Source organism: Chiloscyllium plagiosum, unplaced genomic scaffold (assembly GCF_037043375.1).
Source record: "Chiloscyllium plagiosum isolate Xiang-an unplaced genomic scaffold, Cpla_swu_hap1 HiC_scaffold_40, whole genome shotgun sequence".
NCBI lineage: Eukaryota > Metazoa > Chordata > Chondrichthyes > Orectolobiformes > Hemiscylliidae > Chiloscyllium > Chiloscyllium plagiosum.
This window is the reverse complement of record NW_028270178.1, coordinates 10188380-10211928: the sequence shown is the minus strand read 5'-3', so window position 1 is coordinate 10211928 and position 23549 is coordinate 10188380. Positions and strand designations below refer to the sequence as shown.

At 53.4% G+C, this 23549-nt stretch overlaps 1 protein-coding gene across 1 annotated transcript in view; it reads right to left on the bottom strand.

Moving 5' to 3' along the window:
* Window positions 1–23549, bottom strand: part of p2rx3b (purinergic receptor P2X, ligand-gated ion channel, 3b) — a 173495-nt gene that overhangs the window by 64626 nt on the left and 85320 nt on the right. Inside the window, exons 5-7 of the mRNA XM_087981622.1 lie at window positions 21958–22051; window positions 9797–9874; window positions 3400–3541 (exon numbers count right to left, since the gene is read on the bottom strand). Of these exons, the coding sequence (XP_087837748.1) occupies window positions 3400–3541; window positions 9797–9874; window positions 21958–22051 (314 nt within the window). The remainder of the gene's footprint in view (window positions 1–3399; window positions 3542–9796; window positions 9875–21957; window positions 22052–23549) is intronic.

The window sequence follows — 23549 nt, the reverse complement described above, 5'->3', positions numbered from 1 at the left end:
ACACACACTCGGGTACACACACACAGACACGCACACGCACTCACTAACACCCACACACACACTCACACACACTCACACACACACTCATACTCACACACACACACTCACACACACACTCACACACAGACACACTCACACACACACTCTTTCACACACACACACTCACACACACCCACACTCACACACATCTCACACCCCCACACACACACACTCACACACACACACATACCCACTCACACACTCACACACTCACACACACCCACTCACACACACACTCACACACACCCACTCACACACACACTCACACACTCACCCCCCCACATACACACACACACACTCACACACACACACACTCACACCCACACATCCACACTCTCACACACACACACACACTCACACGCGCACACTCACACACACACCCCCACTCACTAACACCCACACACACACTCACACACACTCACACACACTCACACACACACACACACTCACACACTCACACACACACTCTTTCACACACACACACTCTCACACACACACACTCTCACATCCACACACTCACACACACTCACACACACACACACCCACACTCACACACACACACTCACACTCTCACACCCACACTCACATACACACACTCACACACACACACACTCTCACTCACACACACACTCACACACACACTCACACTCACAAACACACACACTCACACAAACACCCACACTCACACACACCCACACCCACACCCACACTCACACACATTCACACACTCACATTAACACTCACACACATACACTCTCACACACTCACACTCACACTCACACACACACACACTCACATACCCACACTCACACACACCCACACTCACACACACTCCCACACACACATTCCCACACACACATTCCCACACACACACTCACACTCACACACACACTCTCACACACTCACACTCGCAAATACATACACTCACACCCACACTCACACCCACACTCACACTCACACACTCACACACTCACACTCACACACACACCCCCAACACTCACACACACTCACTCACACACTCCCACACTCTCACACACACTCTCACACACCTACACTCACACTCACACACACACTCTCACACACTCACACTCACAGACTCACACCCACACCCACACTCACACACACACTCACACAAATACACACACACACACACTCACACAAATACACACACTCACGCACACACAAATATACACACTCACGCACACACACACACACACACACTCACTTACACACACACTCACACACCCATACTCACACACCCACACTCACACACACACTCACACCCACACACTCACACTCACACCCACACACACACTCTCACACACTCAAACTCACAAACACACACACTCACACCCACACTCACACTCACATCCACACTCACACTCTCACACACCCACACTCACACACCCACACTCACACACACCCACACACTCACACACACTCACACACACACACGCACACTCTCACACTCACACACACACTCACACACACACACTCTCACACTCACACACACTCACACTCACACAATCACACTCACACTCACACTCACACTCACACTCACAAACACACACACACACACTCACACACACTCACACACACTCACACACACTCACAGACACCCACACACACACTCACACACACACACACTTACTCACACACACACTCACACACTCACACCCACACACTCACAGACAAACCCTCAACACACACTCTCACACTCACACCCACACACTCACACCCACACAAACACCCACTCACACACACACTCTCACACACACACTCACACACACACTCACACACACACTCACACCCACACAAACACCCACACACACACACACACACACACACTCACACATACACTCACACACACTCCCACATACACTCACACACACTCCCACACACCCTCCCACACTCACACACACACACTCACACACTCACACACTCACACACTCACACACTCACACACTCACACACTCACACACACACACTCACACCCACACACTCACACCCACACACACACACACTCACACTCACACCCACACACTCACACCCACACACACACACACTCACACACTCACACTCACACACTCACACTCACACACACACTCACAAACACACTCACAAACACTCCCACACACACTCCCACAGACACTCCCACAGACACTCCCACACACACTCCCACACACACTCCCACAGACACTCCCACAGACACTCCCACAGACACTCCCACAGACACTCCCACAGACACCCCCACATACACACACCCCCTCACATACACACACACACACCCACACTCACACACGCACACACTCGCATACGCTCACACACACACTCTCATACACACACACTCACACACCCACACTCACACACACACTCTCTCACACACACTCTCTCACACCCACACTCTCTCACACCCACACACTCACACACACACATTCTCTCACACACACATTCTCTCACACCCACACACACACTCACACACACACACTCACACAAACACACACACACTCATACACTCACGCACACACACACCCACACACTCACACACACTCACAGACACACACACATACTCACACACACACACACACTCACTCACACACACACACTCTCACACCCACATGCTCACACACAAACCCTCAACACACACTCTTACACTCACACCCACACACTCACACTCATACCCACACTCACACACACACTCACACACACACACTCAACACACACTCTTACACTCACACCCACACACTCACACTCACACCCACACACTCACTCACACACACACTCAAACACACTCAAACACACACTCAAACTCACACTCACTCACACACACATACTCACACATTACACACATACATAACTTTTGTAAAAAGTTAACCTGAGAATGTAACTTTACAAAAACGGTTTTGTGATTTGCAGATGGAAGGAGTGAAACTTTCCTGGTCATTCGAACAGATGAGAGACTCAACAGACAATCAGGGTCTATTTCAACGTATAATTTCACTTACATCACACTGTAAACTGTTGTGATAAATTCTGCGTCTTACGATCTTATTCTCCACGACCACCTGATGAAGGAGCGTCGCTCCGAAAGCTAGCGCTTCCAAATAAACCTGTTGGACTCTAACCTGGTGTTGTGGGAGTTTTAACTTAGTGCACCACAGTCCAACACTAGCGTCTCCAAATCATCGCTGTGTACTGTGTGTGTGTGTGTGTCTCTCTCTCTCACAAGCTGTCTCTCCAGCGACTAAGGCATCCTCCCTGAATGTGGCCACAGTGACTTCACCGGCTCCCCTCCAGGTCACTGAGTTATCTACGGTGTACAGACATGGTCCCAGGCTCACTCTGACAACTCCCACCTACCTTCCGGGTAAGTGCGTAGAAATCCTGAGAAGCGAAATGCACGATGTCACGCAAACGGAAAATGGGGCAGAAGAGATCTGTCTCCGGGTGGTAGGAACAGGACCGCATGTAATCTTTGGTGATATTGGGGAGCATATTCCCCCTGGGAAGGGGGAGACCGAGAGAGAGAGACAGAGAGAGAGAGGAAATAAGGGTTAGAGAGCTGTTCCAGGAGGGCCAAGGTACAACAGAGACAGACTGAAACACTCAGATACTGGGGACTCTCAAACCCCCTGGCAAATCAAGTTAAATGCCTCTCATTCGTTAATAAGTGGCAGGGAAGGGATTTGCGCTCCATGCTTACTCAGGTCAGAAGGGGTCACTCATACCCAATAGACACAGACAGTAAACACAGGACCTGTGAATGAATGATGCAAGAGAAAGAGGCATCCTCCGCAGGTATGGTCCCCCAGTGAGAGTCAGCCCCTTCAGGATCTGGATCCCAGTGAGAGGCAGCACCTTCAGTAACTGTATCCCAGTGAGAGTCAGCCCCTTCAGGAACTGTATCCCAGTGAGAGTCAGCCCCTTCAGTAACTGTATCCCAGTGAGAGTCAGCACCTTCAGGATCTGGATCCCAGTGAGAGTCAGCACCTTCAGGATCTGGATCCCAGTGAGAGTCAACACCTTCAGGATCTGGATCCCAGTGAGAGTCAGCACCTTCAGGAACTGTATCCCAGTGAGAGTCAGCCCCTTCAGGAACTGTGTCCCAGTGAGAGTCAGCCCCTTCAGGAACTGTATCCCAGTGAGAGTCAGCCCCTTCAGGGACTGTATCCCAGTGAGAGTCAGCCCCTTCAGGGACTGTATCCCAGTGAGAGTCAGCCCCTTCAGGAACTGTATCCCAGTGAGAGTCAGCCCCTTCAGGAACTGTATCCCAGTGAGAGTCAGCCCCTTCAGGAACTGTATCCCAGTGAGGGTCAGCTCCTTCAGGAACTGTATCCCAGTGAGAGTCAGCACCTTCAGGGACTGTATCCCAGTGAGAGTCAGCCCCTTCAGGAACTGTATCCCAGTGAGAGTCAGCACCTTCAGGGACTGTATCCCAGTGTGAGTCAGCCCCTTCAGGAACTGTGTCCCAGTGAGAGTCAGCCCCTTCAGGAACTGTATCCCAGTGAGAGTCAGCCCCTTCAGGGACTGTATCCCAGTGAGAGTCAGCCCCTTCAGGGACTGTATCCCAGTGAGAGTCAGCCCCTTCAGGAACTGTATCCCAGTGAGAGTCAGCCCCTTCAGGAACTGTATCCCAGTGAGAGTCAGCCCCTTCAGGAACTGTATCCCAGTGAGGGTCAGCTCCTTCAGGAACTGTATCCCAGTGAGAGTCAGCACCTTCAGGAACTGTATCCCGGTGAGAGTCAGCCCCTTCAGGAACTGTATCCCAGTGAGAGTCAGCCCCTTCAGGAACTGTATCCCGGTGAGAGTCAGCCCCTTCAGGAACTGTATCCCAGTGAGAGTCAGCACCATCAGGAACTGTATCCCAGTGAGAGTCAGCACCATCAGGAACTGTATCCCAGTGAGAGTCAGCCCCTTCAGGAACTGTATCCCAGTGAGAGTCAGCACCATCAGGAACTGTATCCCAGTGAGAGTCAGCCCCTTCAGGGACTGTATCCCAGTGAGAGTCAGCTCCTTCAGGAACTGTATCCCAGTGAGAGTCAGCACCTTCAGGAACTGTATCCCAGTGAGAGTCAGCACCTTCAGGAACTGTGTCCCAGTGAGAGTCAGCACCTTCAGGGACTGTGTCCCAGTGAGAGTCAGCCCCTTCAGGAACTGTATCCCAGTGAGAGTCAGCACCTTCAGGAACTGTATCCCAGTGAGAGTCAGCACCTTCAGGAACTGTATCTCAGTGAGAGTCAGCCCCTTCAGGAACTGTATCCCAGTGAGAGTCAGCCCCTTCAGGAACTGTGTCCCAATGAGAGTCAGCCCCTTCAGGAACTGTATCCCAGTGAGAGTCAGCACCTTCAGGAACTGTATCCCAGTGAGAGTCAGCCCCTTCAGGAACTGTGTCCCAGTGAGAGTCAGCCCCTTCAGGAACTGTATCCCAGTGAGAGTCAGCTCCTTCAGGAACTGTGTCCCAGTGAGTCAGCCCCTTCAGGAACTGTGTCCCAGTGAGAGACAGCACCTTCAGGAACTGTATCCCAGTGAGAGTCAGCCCCTTCAGGAACTGTATCCCAGTGAGAGTCAGCCCCTTCAGGAACTGTGTCCCAGTGAGAGTCAGCCCCTTCAGGAACTGTGTCCCAGTGAGAGACAGCACCTTCAGGAACTGTATCCCAGTGAGAGTCAGCCCCTTCAGGAACTGTATCCCAGTGAGAGTCAGCCCCTTCAGGGACTGTATCCCAGTGAGAGACAGCACCTTCAGGAACTGTATCCCAGTGAGAGTCAGCCCCTTCAGGGACTGTATCCCAGTGAGAGACAGCACCTTCAGGAACTGTATCCCAGTGAGAGTCAGCTCCTTCAGGGACTGTATCCCAGTGAGAGTCATTAACTTTAATTGAGAGACTGGGTGTTATATAGTGGCGGGTACAGACTGGGTGATATATAGTGGTGGGTACAGACTGGGTGATATATAGTGGTGGGTACAGACGGGGTGGTATATAGTGGTGGGTACAGACGGGGTGGTATATAATGGTGGGTACAGACTGGGTAGTATACAATGGTGGGTACAGACTGGGTGGTATATGATGGTGGGTACAGACTGGGTGGTATATAATGGTGGGTACAGACTGGGTGGTATATAATGGCGGGTTCAGACGGGGTGGTATATAATGGTGGGTACAGACTGGGTGGTATATGATGGTGGTTACAGACTGGGTGGTATATACTAGCGGGTACAGATGGGGTGGTATATAATGGTATGTACAGACTGGGTGGTATATAGTGGTGGGTACAGACGGGGTGGTATATAATGGTATGTACAGACTGGGTGGTATATAGTTTCGGGTACAGACCGGGTGGTATATACTAGCGGGTACAGACAGGGTGGTATATACCAGCGGGTACAGACGGGGTGGTATATACTAGCAGGTACAGATGGGGTGTTATATAGTTTCGGGTACAGACGGGGTGGTATATAATGGTGGATACAGACGGGGTGGTATATATAATGGTGGATACAGACGGGGTGGTATATATAATGGTGGGTACAGACTGGGTGGTATATAGTTTCGAGTACAGACCAGGTGGTATATACTAGCGGGTACAGGCAGGGTGGTATATACCAGCGGGTACAGACGGGGTGGTATATAATGGTGGGTACAGACTGGGTGGTATATACTAGTGGGTACAAACTGGATTGTATATAATAGTGGGTACAGACTGGGTGGTATATACTAGCGGGTACAGATTGGGTGGTATATAGTAGCAGGTACAGACGTGGTGGTATATAGTGGTGGGTACAGACTGGGTGGTATATAGTTTCGGGTACAGACCGGGTGATATATACTAGCGGGTACAGACAGGGTGGTATATAATGGCGGGTACAGACTGGGTGGTATATAGTTTCGGGTACAGACCGGGTGGTATATACTAGCGGGTACAGATGGGGTGTTATACAGTTTCGGGTACAGACGGGTTGGTATATAATGGGTACAGACCGGGTGGTATATAATGGTGGGTATAGACAGGGTGGTATATAGTGGTGGGTACAGACAGGGTGGTATACAATGGTGGGTACAGACTGGGTGGTATATAGTTTCGGGTACAGATGGGGTGGTATATACTAGTGGGTACAGACTGGGTGGTATATAGTGGTGGGTACAGACAGGGTGGTATACAATGGTGGGTACAGACTGGGTGGTATATAGTTTCGCGTACAGATGGGGTGGTATATACTAGCGAGTACAGACTGGGTGGTATATAATGGCGGGTACAGACCGGTGGTACATAGTGGCGGGTACAGAAGGGGTGGTATATACTAGCGAGTACAGACTGGGTGGTATATAATGGCGGGTACAGACGGGGTGGTATATAATGGCGGGTACAGACCGGGTGGTATATAGTGGCGGGTACAGACCGGGTGGTATATACTAGCGGGTACAGACTGGGTGGTATATAGTTTTGGGTACAAACGAGGTGGTATACTCTAGCGGGTACAGACTGGGTGGTATAAAATGGTGGGTACAGACTGGGTGGTATATAATGGTGGGTACAGACGGGGTGGTATTTAATGGTGGGTACAGACCGGGTGGTATATACTAGCGGGTACAGACGGGGTGTTATACAGTTTCGGGTACAGACGGGTTGATTAGATTTTTTTTAGATTAGATTACATTACAGTATGGAAACAGGCCCTTCGGCCCAACAAGTCCACACCGACCCGCCGAAGCGAAACCCACCCATACCCCTACATTTACCCCTTACCTAACACTAAGGGCAATTTAGCATGGCCAATTCACCTGGCCCTGCACATCTTTGTGACTGTGGGAGGAAACCGGAGCACCCGGAGGAAACCCACGCAGACACAGGGAGAACGTGCAAACTCCACACAGTCAGTCGCCTGAGGCGGGAATTGAACCCGGGTCTCAGGCGCTGTGAGGCAGCAGTGCTAACCACTGTGCCACCGTGCCGTACCCGGTTGGTATATAATGGGTACAGACCGGGTGGTATATAATGGTGGGTACAGACAGGGTGGTATATAGTGGTGGGTACAGACAGGGTGGTATACAATGGTGGGTACAGACTGGGTGGTATATAGTTTCGGGTACAGATGGGGTGGTATATACTAGCGGGTACAGACTGGGTGGTATACAATGGTGGGTACAGACTGGGTGGTATATACTAGCGAGTACAGACGGGGTGGTATATAATGGTGGGTACAGACGGGGTGGTATATACTAGCGAGTACAGACGGGGTGGTATATAATGGTGGGTACAGACGGGGTGGTATATAATGGCGGGTACAGACCGGATGGTATATAGTGGCGGGTACAGACCGGGTGGTATATACTAGCGGGTACAGACGGGGTGGTACACACTAGCGGGTACAGACGGGGTGGTACACACTAGCGGGTACAGACTGGGTGGTATACACTAGCGGATACAGACTGGGTGGTACACACTAGCGGGTACAGACGGGGTGGTACACACTAGCGGGTACAGACGGGGTGGTACACACTAGCGGGTACAGACTGGGTGGTATACACTAGCGGATACAGACTGGGTGGTACACACTAGCGGGTACAGACGGGGTGGTACACACTAGTGTGTACAGACCGGGTGGTATATACTAGCGGGTACAGACCGGGTGGTATATACTAGCGGGTACAGACCGGGTGGTACACACTAGCGGGTACAGACCGGGTGGTATATACTAGCGGGTACAGACTGGGTGGTACACACTAGCGGGTACAGACCGGGTGGTATATACTAGCGGGTACAGACCGGGTGGTACACACTAGCGGGTACAGACCGGGTGGTACACACTAGCGGGTACAGACTGGGTGGTACACACTAGCGGGTACAGACCGGGTGGTATATACTAGCGGGTACAGACCGGGTGGTATATACTAGCGGGTACAGACCGGGTGGTACACACTAGCGGGTACAGACGGGGTGGTATACACTAGCGGGTACAGACCGGGTGGTACACACTAGCGGGTACAGACGGGGTGGTATACACTAGCGGGTACAGACCGGGTGGTACACACTAGCGGGTACAGACGGGGTGGTACACACTAGTGGGTACAGACCGGGTGGTACACACTAGCGGGTACAGACCGGGTGGTACACACTAGCGGGTACAGACAGGGTGGTACACACTAGCGGGTACAGACGGGGTGGTACACACTAGCGGGTACAGACTGGGTGGTATACACTAGCGGGTACAGACGGGGTGGTACACACTAGTGGGTACAGACCGGGTGGTACACACTAGCGGGTACAGACCGGGTGGTACACACTAGCGGGTACAGACAGGGTGGTACACACTAGCGGGTACAGACGGGGTGGTACTCACTAGCGGGTACAGACTGGGTGGTACACACTAGTGGGTACAGACCGGGTGGTACACACTAGCGGGTACAGACCGGGTGGTACACACTAGCGGGTACAGACTGGGTGGTACACACTAGTGGGTACAGACGGGGTGGTACACACTAGCGGGTACAGACCGGGTGGTACTCACTAGCGGGTACAGACTGGGTGGTACACACTAGTGGGTACAGACGGGGTGGTACACACTAGCGGGTACAGACTGGGTGGTACACACTAGTGGGTACAGACCGGGTGGTATACACTAGTGGGTACAGACTGGCTGGTATACACTAGCGGGTACAGACTGGGTGGTATACACTAGCGGGTACAGACTGGGTGGTACACACTAGTGGGTACAGACGGGGTGGTACACACTAGCGGGTACAGACGGGGTGGTACTCACTTGGAGAAGTTGAACAAGGGGAAGCGAATGCTGTTCTTGATGAATATGGTGAAGTTTTCAGCTCCAGTCATCTGGGCCCTGCAAATATTATCACAGCATCACTCACAGCATCACCCACAGCATCACCCACAGCATCACCCACAGCATCACCCACAGCATCACCCACAGCATCACCCACAGCATCACTCACAGCATCACTCACAGCATCACCCACAGCATCACCCACAGCATCACCCACAGCATCACTCACAGCATCACTCACAGCATCATTCACAGCATCACCCACAGCATCACTCACAGCATCACCCACAGCATCACCCACAGCATCACTCACAGCATCACCCACAGCATCACCCACAGCATCACTCACAGCATCACCCACAGCATCACTCACAGCATCACTCACAGCATCACTCACAGCATCACCCACAGCATCACTCACAACATCACTCACAGCATCACTCACAGCATCACTCACAGCATCACCCACAGCATCACTCACAGCATCACCCACAGCATCACTCACAGCATCACTCACAGCATCACTCACAGCATCACCCACAGCATCACTCACAACATCACTCACAGCATCACTCACAGCATCACTCACAGCATCACTCACAGCATCACCCACAGCATCACCCACAGCATCACTCACAGCATCACCCACAGCATCACTCACAGCATCACTCACAGCATCACTCACAGCATCACCCACAGCATCACTCACAACATCACTCACAGCATCACTCACAGCATCACCCACAGCATCACTCACAGCATCACCCACAACATCACTCACAACATCACCCACAGCATCACCCACAGCATCACCCACAACATCACTCACAACATCACCCACAGCATCACCCACAGCATCACTCACAGCATCACCCACAACATCACTCACAACATCACCCACAGCATCATTCACAGCATCACTCACAGCATCACCCACAGCATCACTCACAGCATCACCCACAGCATCACTCACAACATCACTCACAGCATCACTCACAGCATCACTCACAGCATCACTCACAGCATCACCCACAGCATCACCCACAGCATCACCCACAGCATCACCCACAGCATCACTCACAACATCACCCACAGCATCACCCACAGCATCACCCACAGCATCACTCACAACATCACTCACAGCATCACTCACAGCATCACTCACAGCATCACTCACAGCATCACTCACAGCATCACTCACAGCATCACTCACAGCATCACTCACAGCATCACCCACAGCATCACTCACAGCATCACTCACAGCATCACTCACAGCATCACTCACAGCATCACCCACAGCATCACTCACAGCATCACCCACAGCATCACTCACAACATCACTCACAGCATCACTCACAGCATCACTCACAGCATCACTCACAGCATCACTCACAGCATCACCCACAGCATCACCCACAGCATCACTCACAGCATCACCCACAGCATCACTCACAGCATCACCCACAGCATCACCCACAGCATCACTCACAGCATCACCCACAGCATCACCCACAGCATCACCCACAGCATCACCCACAGCATCACCCACAACATCACCCACAGCATCACTCACAGCATCACTCACAGCATCACCCACAGCATCACCCACAGCATCACTCACAGCATCACTCACAGCATCACCCACAACATCACTCACAACATCACTCACAGCATCACTCACAGCATCACTCACAGCATCACTCACAGCATCACTCACAGCATCACTCACAGCATCACCCACAACATCACTCACAACATCACCCACAGCATCACCCACAGCATCACCCACAGCATCACTCACAGCATCACCCACAGCATCACTCACAGCATCACTCACAGCATCACCCACAGCATCACCCACAACATCACTCACAGCATCACCCACAGCATCATTCACAGCATCACCCACAGCATCACTCACAGCATCACTCACAGCATCACTCACAGCATCACTCACAGCATCACCCACAGCATCACCCACAACATCACTCACAGCATCACCCACAGCATCATTCACAGCATCACCCACAGCATCACTCACAGCATCACCCACAGCATCACTCACAGCATCACTCACAGCATCACCCACAGCATCACCCACAACATCACTCACAGCATCACCCACAGCATCATTCACAGCATCACCCACAGCATCACTCACAGCATCACTCACAGCATCACTCACAACATCACTCACAGCATCACCCACAGCATCACCCACAACATCACTCACAGCATCACCCACAGCATCATTCACAGCATCACCCACAGCATCACTCACAGCATCACTCACAGCATCATTCACAGCATCACCCACAGCATCACCCACAGCATCACCCACAGCATCACCCACAGCATCACTCACAGCATCACTCACAGCATCACCCACAGCATCATTCACAGCATCACCCACAGCATCACTCACAGCATCACTCACAGCATCACTCACAGCATCACCCACAGCATCACCCACAGCATCACTCACAGCATCACCCACAGCATCACCCACAACATCACCCACAGCATCACCCACAGCATCACCCACAGCATCACCCACAGCATCACCCACAGCATCACCCACAACATCACCCACAGCATCACCCACAACATCACTCACAGCATCACCCACAGCATCACTCACAGCATCACCCACAGCATCACCCACAACATCACCCACAGCATCACCCACAGCATCACCCACAGCATCACCCACAGCATCACTCACAGCATCACCCACAGCATCACCCACAGCATCACCCACAGCATCAGCCACAGCATCACTCACAGAATCACCCACAGCATCACTCACAGCATCACCCACAGCATCACCCACAGCATCAGCCACAGCATCACTCACAGCATCACCCACAGCATCACCCACAGCATCACTCACAGCATCACTCACATCATCACCCACAGCATCACCCACAGCATCACCCACAGCACCACTCACAGCATCACCCACAGCATCACCCACAGCATCACTCACAGCATCACCCACAGCATCACCCACAGCATCACCCACAGCATCACCCACAGCATCACTCACAGAATCACTCACAGCATCACCCGCAGCATCACTCACATCATCACTCACATCATCACTCACATCATCACTCACAGCATCACTCACAGCATCCCCCACAGCATCACTCACAGCATCACTCACAGCATCACCCACAGCATCACCCACAGCATCACTCACAGCATCACCCACAGCATCACTCACAGCATCACTCACAGCATCACCCACAGCATCACCCACAGCATCACTCACAGCATCACTCACAGCATCACTCACAGCATCACCCACAGCATCACTCACAGCATCACCCACAGCATCACCCACAGCATCACTCACAGCATCACTCACAGCATCACCCACAGCATCACCCACAGCATCACCCACATCATCACCCACAGCATCACTCACAGCATCACTCACAGCATCACCCACAGCATCACTCACATCATCACCCACAGCATCACTCACAGCATCACCCACAGCATCACCCACAGCATCACCCACAGCATCACCCACAGCATCACTCACAGCATCACCCACAGCATCACCCACAGCATCACCCACATCATCACCCACAGCATCACTCACAGCATCACTCACAGCATTACCCACAGCATCACCCACAGCATCACCCACAGCATCACTCACAGCATCACTCACAGCATCACCCACAGCATCACTCACAGCATCACCCACAGCATCACCCACAGCATCACTCACAGCATCACCCACAGCATCACCCACAGCATCACTCACAGCATCACCCACAGCATCACTCACAGCATCACTCACAGCATCACCCACAGCATCACTCACAGCATCACTCACAGCATCACCCACAGCATCACCCACAGCATCACTCACAGCATCACCCACAGCATCACCCACAGCATCACCCACAGCATCACCCACATCATCACCCACAGCATCACTCACAGCATCACCCACAGCATCACCCACAGCATCACCCACAGCATCACCCACATCATCACCCACAGCATCACCCACAGCATCACTCACAGCATCACCCACAGCATCACCCACAGCATCACCCACAGCATCACCCACAGCATCACTCACAGCATCACCCACAGCATCACCCACAGCATCACCCACAGCATCACTCACAGCATCCCCCACAGCATCACCCACAGCATCACTCACAGCATCACTCACAGCATCACTCACAGCATCACCCACAGCATCACCCACAGCATCACCCACAGCATCACCCACAGCATCACCCACAACATCACCCACAGCATCACTCACAGCATCACCCACAGCATCACCCACAGCATCACCCACAGCATCACCCACAGCATCACCCACAGCATCACCCACAGCATCACTCACAGCATCACCTACAGCATCACTCACAGCATCACCCACAGCATCACCCACAGCATCACTCACAGCATCACCCACAGCATCACTCACAGCATCACCCACAGCATCACCCACAGCATCACCCACAGCATCACCCACAGCATCACTCACAGCATTATCCACAGCATCACTCACAGCATCACCCACAGCATCCCCCACAGCATCACCCACAGCATCACCCACAGCATCACTCACAGCATCACCCACAGCATCACCCACAGCATCACCCACAGCATCACTCACAGCATCACCCACAGCATCACCCACAGCATCACCCACAGCATCACCCACAACATCACCCACAGCATCACCCACAGCATCACTCACAGCATCACCCACAGCATCACCCACAGCATCACCCACAGCATCACCCACAACATCACCCACAGCATCACTCACAGCATCACCCACAGCATCACCCACAGCATCACCCACAGCATCACTCACAGCATCACCCACAGCATCACCCACAGCATCACCCACAGCATCACTCACAGCATCACTCACAGCATCACCCACAGCATCACCCACAGCATCATTCACAGCATCACCCACAGCATCACTCACAGCATCACTCACAGCATCACTCACAGCATCACTCACAGCATCACCCACAGCATCACCCACAGCATCACTCACAGCATCACCCACAGCATCACCCACAGCATCACCCACATCATCACCCACAGCATCACCCACAGCATCACCCACAGCATCACCCACAGCATCACTCACAGCATCACTCACAGCATCACTCACAGCATCACCCACAGCATCACTCACAGCATCACTCACAGCATCACTCACAGCATCACCCACAGCATCACCCACAGCATCACTCACAGCATCACCCACAGCATCACCCACAGCATCACCCACAGCATCACCCACAGCATCACCCACAGCATCACTCACAGCATCACCCACAGCATCACCCACAGCATCACCCACAGCATCACCCACAGCATCACTCACAGCATCACTCACAGCATCACTCACAGCATCACTCACAGCATCACCCACAGCATCACCCACAACATCACTCACAGCATCACCCACAGCATCACTCACAGCATCACCCACAGCATCACTCACAGCATCACCCACAGCATCACTCACAGCATCACTCACAGCATCACCCACAGCATCACCCACAACATCACTCACAGCATCACCCACAGCATCACCCACAGCATCACCCACAGCATCACTCACAGCATCACTCACAGCATCACTCACAACATCACTCACAGCATCACCCACAGCATCACCCACAACATCACTCACAGCATCACCCACAGCATCATTCACAGCATCACCCACAGCATCACTCACAGCATCACTCACAGCATCATTCACAGCATCACCCACAGCATCACCCACAGCATCACCCACAGCATCACCCACAACATCACTCACAGCATCACCCACAGCATCATTCACAGCATCACCCACAGCATCACTCACAGCATCACTCACAGCATCACTCACAGCATCACCCACAGCATCACCCACAGCATCACTCACAGCATCACCCACAGCATCACCCACAACATCACCCACAGCATCACCCACAGCATCACCCACAGCATCACCCACAGCATCACCCACAGCATCACCCACAACATCACCCACAGCATCACCCACAACATCACTCACAGCATCACCCACAGCATCACTCACAGCATCACCCACAGCATCACCCACAGCATCACCCACAGCATCACCCACAGCATCACCCACAGCATCACTCACAGCATCACCCACAGCATCACCCACAGCATCACCCACAGCATCACCCACAGCATCACCCACAGCATCACCCACAACATCACCCACAGCATCACCCACAACATCACCCACAGCATCACTCACAGCATCACCCACAGCATCACCCACAGCATCACCCACAGCATCACCCACAGCATCACCCACAGCATCACCCACAGCATCACTCACAGCATCACCCACAGCATCACCCACAGCATCACCCACAACATCACCCACAGCATCACCCACAGCATCACTCACAGCATCACCCACAGCATCACCCACAACATCACCCACAGCATCACCCACAGCATCACCCACAGCATCACCCACAGCATCACCCACAGCATCACTCACAGCATCACCCACAGCATCACCCACAGCATCACCCACAGCATCAGCCACAGCATCACTCACAGAATCACCCACAGCATCACTCACAGCATCACCCACAGCATCACCCACAGCATCAGCCACAGCATCACTCACAGCATCACCCACAGCATCACCCACAGCATCACTCACAGCATCACTCACATCATCACCCACAGCATCACCCACAGCATCACCCACAGCATCACTCACAGCATTACCCACAGCATCACCCACAGCATCACTCACAGCATCACTCACAGAATCACTCACAGCATCACCCACAGCATCACCCACAGCATCACTCACAGCATCACCCACAGCATCACCCACAGCATCACCCACAGCATCACCCACAGCATCACTCACAGAATCACTCACAGCATCACCCGCAGCATCACTCACATCATCACTCACATCATCACTCACATCATCACTCACAGCATCACTCACAGCATCCCCCACAGCATCACTCACAGCATCACTCACAGCATCACCCACAGCATCACCCACAGCATCACTCACAGCATCACCCACAGCATCACTCACAGCATCACTCACAGCATCACCCACAGCATCACCCACAGCATCACTCACAGCATCACTCACAGCATCACTCACAGCATCACCCACAGCATCACTCACAGCATCACCCACAGCATCACCCACAGCATCACTCACAGCATCACTCACAGCATCACCCACAGCATCACCCACAGCATCACCCACATCATCACCCACAGCATCACTCACAGCATCACTCACAGCATCACCCACAGCATCACTCACATCATCACCCACAGCATCACTCACAGCATCACCCACAGCATCACCCACAGCATCACCCACAGCATCACCCACAGCATCACTCACAGCATCACCCACAGCATCACCCACAGCATCACCCACATCATCACCCACAGCATCACTCACAGCATCACTCACAGCATTACCCACAGCATCACCCACAGCATCACCCACAGCATCACTCACAGCATCACTCACAGCATCACCCACAGCATCACTCACAGCATCACCCACAGCATCACCCACAGCATCACTCACAGCATCACCCACAGCATCACCCACAGCATCACTCACAGCATCACCCACAGCATCACTCACAGCATCACTCACAGCATCACCCACAGCATCACTCACAGCATCACCCACAGCATCACCCACAGCATCACTCACAGCATCACCCACAGCATCACCCACAGCATCACCCACAGCATCACCCACATCATCACCCACAGCATCACTCCCAGCATCACCCACAGCATCACCCACAGCATCACCCACAGCATCACCCACATCATCACCCACAGCATCACCCACAGCATCACTCACAGCATCACCCACAGCATCACCCACAGCATCACCCACAGCATCACCCACAGCATCACTCACAGCATCACCCACAGCATCACCCACAGCATCACCCACAGCATCACTCACAGCATCCCCCACAGCATCACCCACAGCATCACTCACAGCATCACTCACAGCATCACTCACAGCATCACCCACAGCATCACCCACAGCATCACCCACAGCATCACCCACAGCATCACCCACAACATCACCCACAGCATCACTCACAGCATCACCCACAGCATCACCCACAGCATCACCCACAGCATCACCCACAGCATCACCCACAGCATCACCCACAGCATCACTCACAGCATCACCTACAGCATCACTCACAGCATCACCCACAGCATCACCCACAGCATCACTCACAGCATCACCCACAGCATCACTCACAGCATCACCCACAGCATCACCCACAGCATCACCCACAGCATCACCCACAGCATCACCCACAGCATCACTCACAGCATTATCCACAGCATCACTCACAGCATCACCCACAGCATCCCCCACAGCATCACCCACAGCATCACCCACAGCATCACTCACAGCATCACCCACAGCATCACCCACAGCATCACCCACAGCATCACTCACAGCATCACCCACAGCATCACCCACAGCATCACCCACAGCATCACCCACAACATCACCCACAGCATCACCCACAGCATCACTCACAGCATCACCCACAGCATCACCCACAGCATCACCCACAGCATCACCCACAACATCACCCACAGCATCACTCACAGCATCACCCACAGCATCACCCACAGCATCACCCACAGCATCACTCACAGCATCACCCACAGCATCACTCACAGCATCACCCACAGCATCACCCACAGCATCACCCACAGCATCACCCACAGCATCACCCACAACATCACCCACAGCATCACCCACAGCATCACCCACAGCATCACCCACAGCATCACCCACAGCATCACTCACAGCATCACTCACAGCATCACCCACAGCATCACCCACAGCATCATTCACAGCATCACCCACAGCATCACTCACAGCATCACTCACAGCATCACTCACAGCATCACTCACAGCATCACCCACAGCATCACCCACAGCATCACTCACAGCATCACCCACAGCATCACCCACAGCATCAGCCACAGCATCACTCACAGAATCACCCACAGCATCACTCACAGCATCACCCACAGCATCACCCACAGCATCAGCCACAGCATCACTCACAGCATCACCCACAGCATCACCCACAGCATCACTCACAGCATCACTCACATCATCACCCACAGCATCACCCACAGCATCACCCACAGCACCACTCACAGCATCACCCACAGCATCACCCACAGCATCACTCACAGCATCACCCACAGCATCACCCACAGCATCACCCACAGCATCACCCACAGCATCACTCACAGAATCACTCACAGCATCACCCGCAGCATCACTCACATCATCACTCACATCATCACTCACATCATCACTCACAGCATCACTCACAGCATCCCCCACAGCATCACTCACAGCATCACTCACAGCATCACCCACAGCATCACCCACAGCATCACTCACAGCATCACCCACAGCATCACTCACAGCATCACTCACAGCATCACCCACAGCATCACCCACAGCATCACTCACAGCATCACTCACAGCATCACTCACAGCATCACCCACAGCATCACTCACAGCATCACCCACAGCATCACCCACAGCATCACTCACAGCATCACTCACAGCATCACCCACAGCATCACCCACAGCATCACCCACATCATCACCCACAGCATCACTCACAGCATCACTCACAGCATCACCCACAGCATCACTCACATCATCACCCACAGCATCACTCACAGCATCACCCACAGCATCACCCACAGCATCACCCACAGCATCACCCACAGCATCACTCACAGCATCACCCACAGCATCACCCACAGCATCACCCACATCATCACCCACAGCATCACTCACAGCATCACTCACAGCATTACCCACAGCATCACCCACAGCATCACCCACAGCATCACTCACAGCATCACTCACAGCATCACCCACAGCATCACTCACAGCATCACCCACAGCATCACCCACAGCATCACTCACAGCATCACCCACAGCATCACCCACAGCATCACTCACAGCATCACCCACAGCATCACTCACAGCATCACTCACAGCATCACCCACAGCATCACTCACAGCATCACCCACAGCATCACCCACAGCATCACTCACAGCATCACCCACAGCATCACCCACAGCATCACCCACAGCATCACCCACATCATCACCCACAGCATCACTCCCAGCATCACCCACAGCATCACCCACAGCATCACCCACAGCATCACCCACATCATCACCCACAGCATCACCCACAGCATCACTCACAGCATCACCCACAGCATCACCCACAGCATCACTCACAGCATCACCCACAGCATCACCCACAGCATCACCCACAGCATCACTCACAGCATCCCCCACAGCATCACCCACAGCATCACTCACAGCATCACTCACAGCATCACTCACAGCATCACCCACAGCATCACCCACAGCATCACCCACAGCATCACCCACAGCATCACCCACAACATCACCCACAGCATCACTCACAGCATCACCCACAGCATCACCCACAGCATCACCCACAGCATCACCCACAGCATCACCCACAGCATCACCCACAGCATCACTCACAGCATCACCTACAGCATCACTCACAGCATCACCCACAGCATCACCCACAGCATCACTCACAGCATCACCCACAGCATCACTCACAGCATCACCCACAGCATCACCCACAGCATCACCCACAGCATCACCCACAGCATCACCCACAGCATCACTCACAGCATTATCCACAGCATCACTCACAGCATCACCCACAGCATCCCCCACAGCATCACCCACAGCATCACCCACAGCATCACTCACAGCATCACCCACAGCATCACCCACAGCATCACCCACAGCATCACTCACAGCATCACCCACAGCATCACCCACAGCATCACCCACAGCATCACCCACAACATCACCCACAGCATCACCCACAGCATCACTCACAGCATCACCCACAGCATCACCCACAGCATCACCCACAGCATCACCCACAACATCACCCACAGCATCACTCACAGCATCACCCACAGCATCACCCACAGCATCACCCACAGCATCACTCACAGCATCACCCACAGCATCACCCACAGCATCACCCACAGCATCACTCACAGCATCACTCACAGCATCACCCACAGCATCACCCACAGCATCATTCACAGCATCACCCACAGCATCACTCACAGCATCACTCACAGCATCACTCACAGCATCACTCACAGCATCACCCACAGCATCACCCACAGCATCACTCACAGCATCACCCACAGCATCACCCACAGCATCACCCACATCATCACCCACAGCATCACTCACAGCATCACCCACAGCATCACCCACAGCATCACCCACAGCATCACTCACAGCATCACTCACAGCATCACTCACAGCATCACCCACAGCATCACTCACAGCATCACTCACAGCATCACTCACAGCATCACCCACAGCATCACCCACAGCATCACTCACAGCATCACCCACAGCATCACCCACAGCATCACTCACAGCATCACCCACAGCATCACCCACAGCATCACTCACAGCATCACCCACAGCATCACCCACAGCATCACCCACAGCATCACCCACAGCATCACTCACAGCATCACTCACAGCATCACCCACAGCATCACTCACAGCATCACCCACAGCATCACTCACAGCATCACCCACAGCTCAGTACCTGTACCAGGCAGGGCCCCCTCCCTCCGCTCAGACCATCCAACAGGGACCACTCCCTCCGCACTGACCCTCCATAAGGGCCCCCTCTCTCCGCAACGACCCTCCGACAGTGCCCACTCCCTCAGCACTGACCCTCCGACAGTGCGACAGTCCCTCAGCACTGCCCCTCCGACAGTGCGACATTCCCTCAGCACTGCCCCTCCGACAGTGCCCACTCCCTCAGCACTGACCCTCCGACAGTGCCCACTCCCTCAGCACTGACCCTCCGACAGTGCCCACTCCCTCAGCACTGACCCTCTGACTGTGTGGAACGGCCTCCTGCTGTCCCTGTGGTAGCTGCTGTTGTCTCTCCCACTGAATGCGCGCTCTGGCTGTCACTTACTTCTCCGCATCATCCAGTTCCACAGGACACCATCCCCGAATCTCGCACGTCCACACGCTGCCGTGAAATCTGACACAACGTCCCGTCCGAATCCCTGAGAGAGGTGAACACACCAGAGAGACTCATCAGAATGGAGAGAGTGAGAGAGGGAGAGGGAGAGAGAGAGAGAGACACACAGAGAGACAGAGATATGAGGGGAAGAGTGAGACAGAGAGTGAGAGAGATGGGGGGGAGAGACAGAGAGAGAGAGAGTGAAGGAGAGAGAGAGAGACCGAGAGAGAGTGAGAGTGAGAGAGAGAGAGAGAGAGACGGGGAGAGAGAGAGAGAGAGAGAGAGTGAGAGGGAGAGAGAGACCGAGAGAGAGTGAGAGTGAGAGAGAGAGAGAGAGAGACGGGGAGAGAGAGAGTGAGAGAGAGAGACAGACAGACAGACAGAGAGAGAGAGAGAGAGAGACAGAGAGAGAGAGAGTGAGAGGGAGAGAGAGAGTGAAGGAGAGAGAGAGATTGAGAGAGAGTGAGAGTGAGAGTGAGAGAGAGAGAGACGGAGAGAGAGAGTGAAGGAGAGAGAGACGGAGAGAGAGTGAGAGTGAGAGAGAGAGACGGGGAGAGAGAGAGTGAAGGAGAGAGAGAGAGACAGGGGAGAGAGAGAATGAAGGAGAGAGAGAGACGGAGAGAGAGTGAGAGAGAGAGAGAGAGAGAGTGAAGGAGAGAGAGAGACGGAGAGAGAGTGAGAGTGAGAGAGAGAGACGGGGAGAGAGAGAGTGAAGGAGAGAGAGAGAGACAGGGGAGAGAGAGAGAGAGTGAAGGAGAGAGAGACGGAGAGAGAGTGAGAGAGAGAGATACGGGGAGAGGGAGTGAGATGCAGTGAGAGGGGGAGAGAGAGAGAGAGAGAGAGAGTGAAGGAGAGAGAGAGAGAGACGGAGAGAGAGTGAGAGAGAGAGAGAGAGAGACGGGGAGTGAGATGCAGTGAGAGGGGGAGAGAGAGAGAGAGAGATGGGGAGAGAGAGAGTGAAGGAGAGAGAGAGAGAGACCGAGAGAGAGTGAGAGTGAGTGAAGGAGAGAGAGAGAGACTGAGAGAGAGTGAGAGTGAGAGAGAGAGAGAGAGAGACGGGGAGAGAGAGAGTGAAGGAGAGAGAGAGAGACAGGGGAGAGAGAGAGAGTGAAGGAGAGAGAGAGATGGAGAGAGAATGAGAGTGAGAGAGAGAGAGAGACAGGGACGGAGTGAGATGCAGTGAGAGGGGCAGAGAGAGAGAGAGAGAGAGAGAGAGACAGAGGAGAGAGAGAGTGAAGGAGAGAGAGAGACCGAGAGAGAGTGAGAGAGAGAGACAGAGAGAGAGTGAGACGGGGAGAGAGAGAGTGAAGGAGAGAGAGAGACCGAGAGAGAGTGAGAGTGAGAGAGAGAGAGAGAGAGAGACGGGGAGAGAGAGAGTGAGACGCAGTGAGGGGGGAGAGAGAGAGAGTCAAAGAGAGAGAGAGAGAGACAGAGAGAGAGAGAGAAGGAGAGATAGAGACGCCATGAGAGTGGGCGTTGGAGGGAAACAGTGTGTGAGAGGGAAAGACGATGAGAGACCGAGGGAGGGTCCTGTCGAGAGG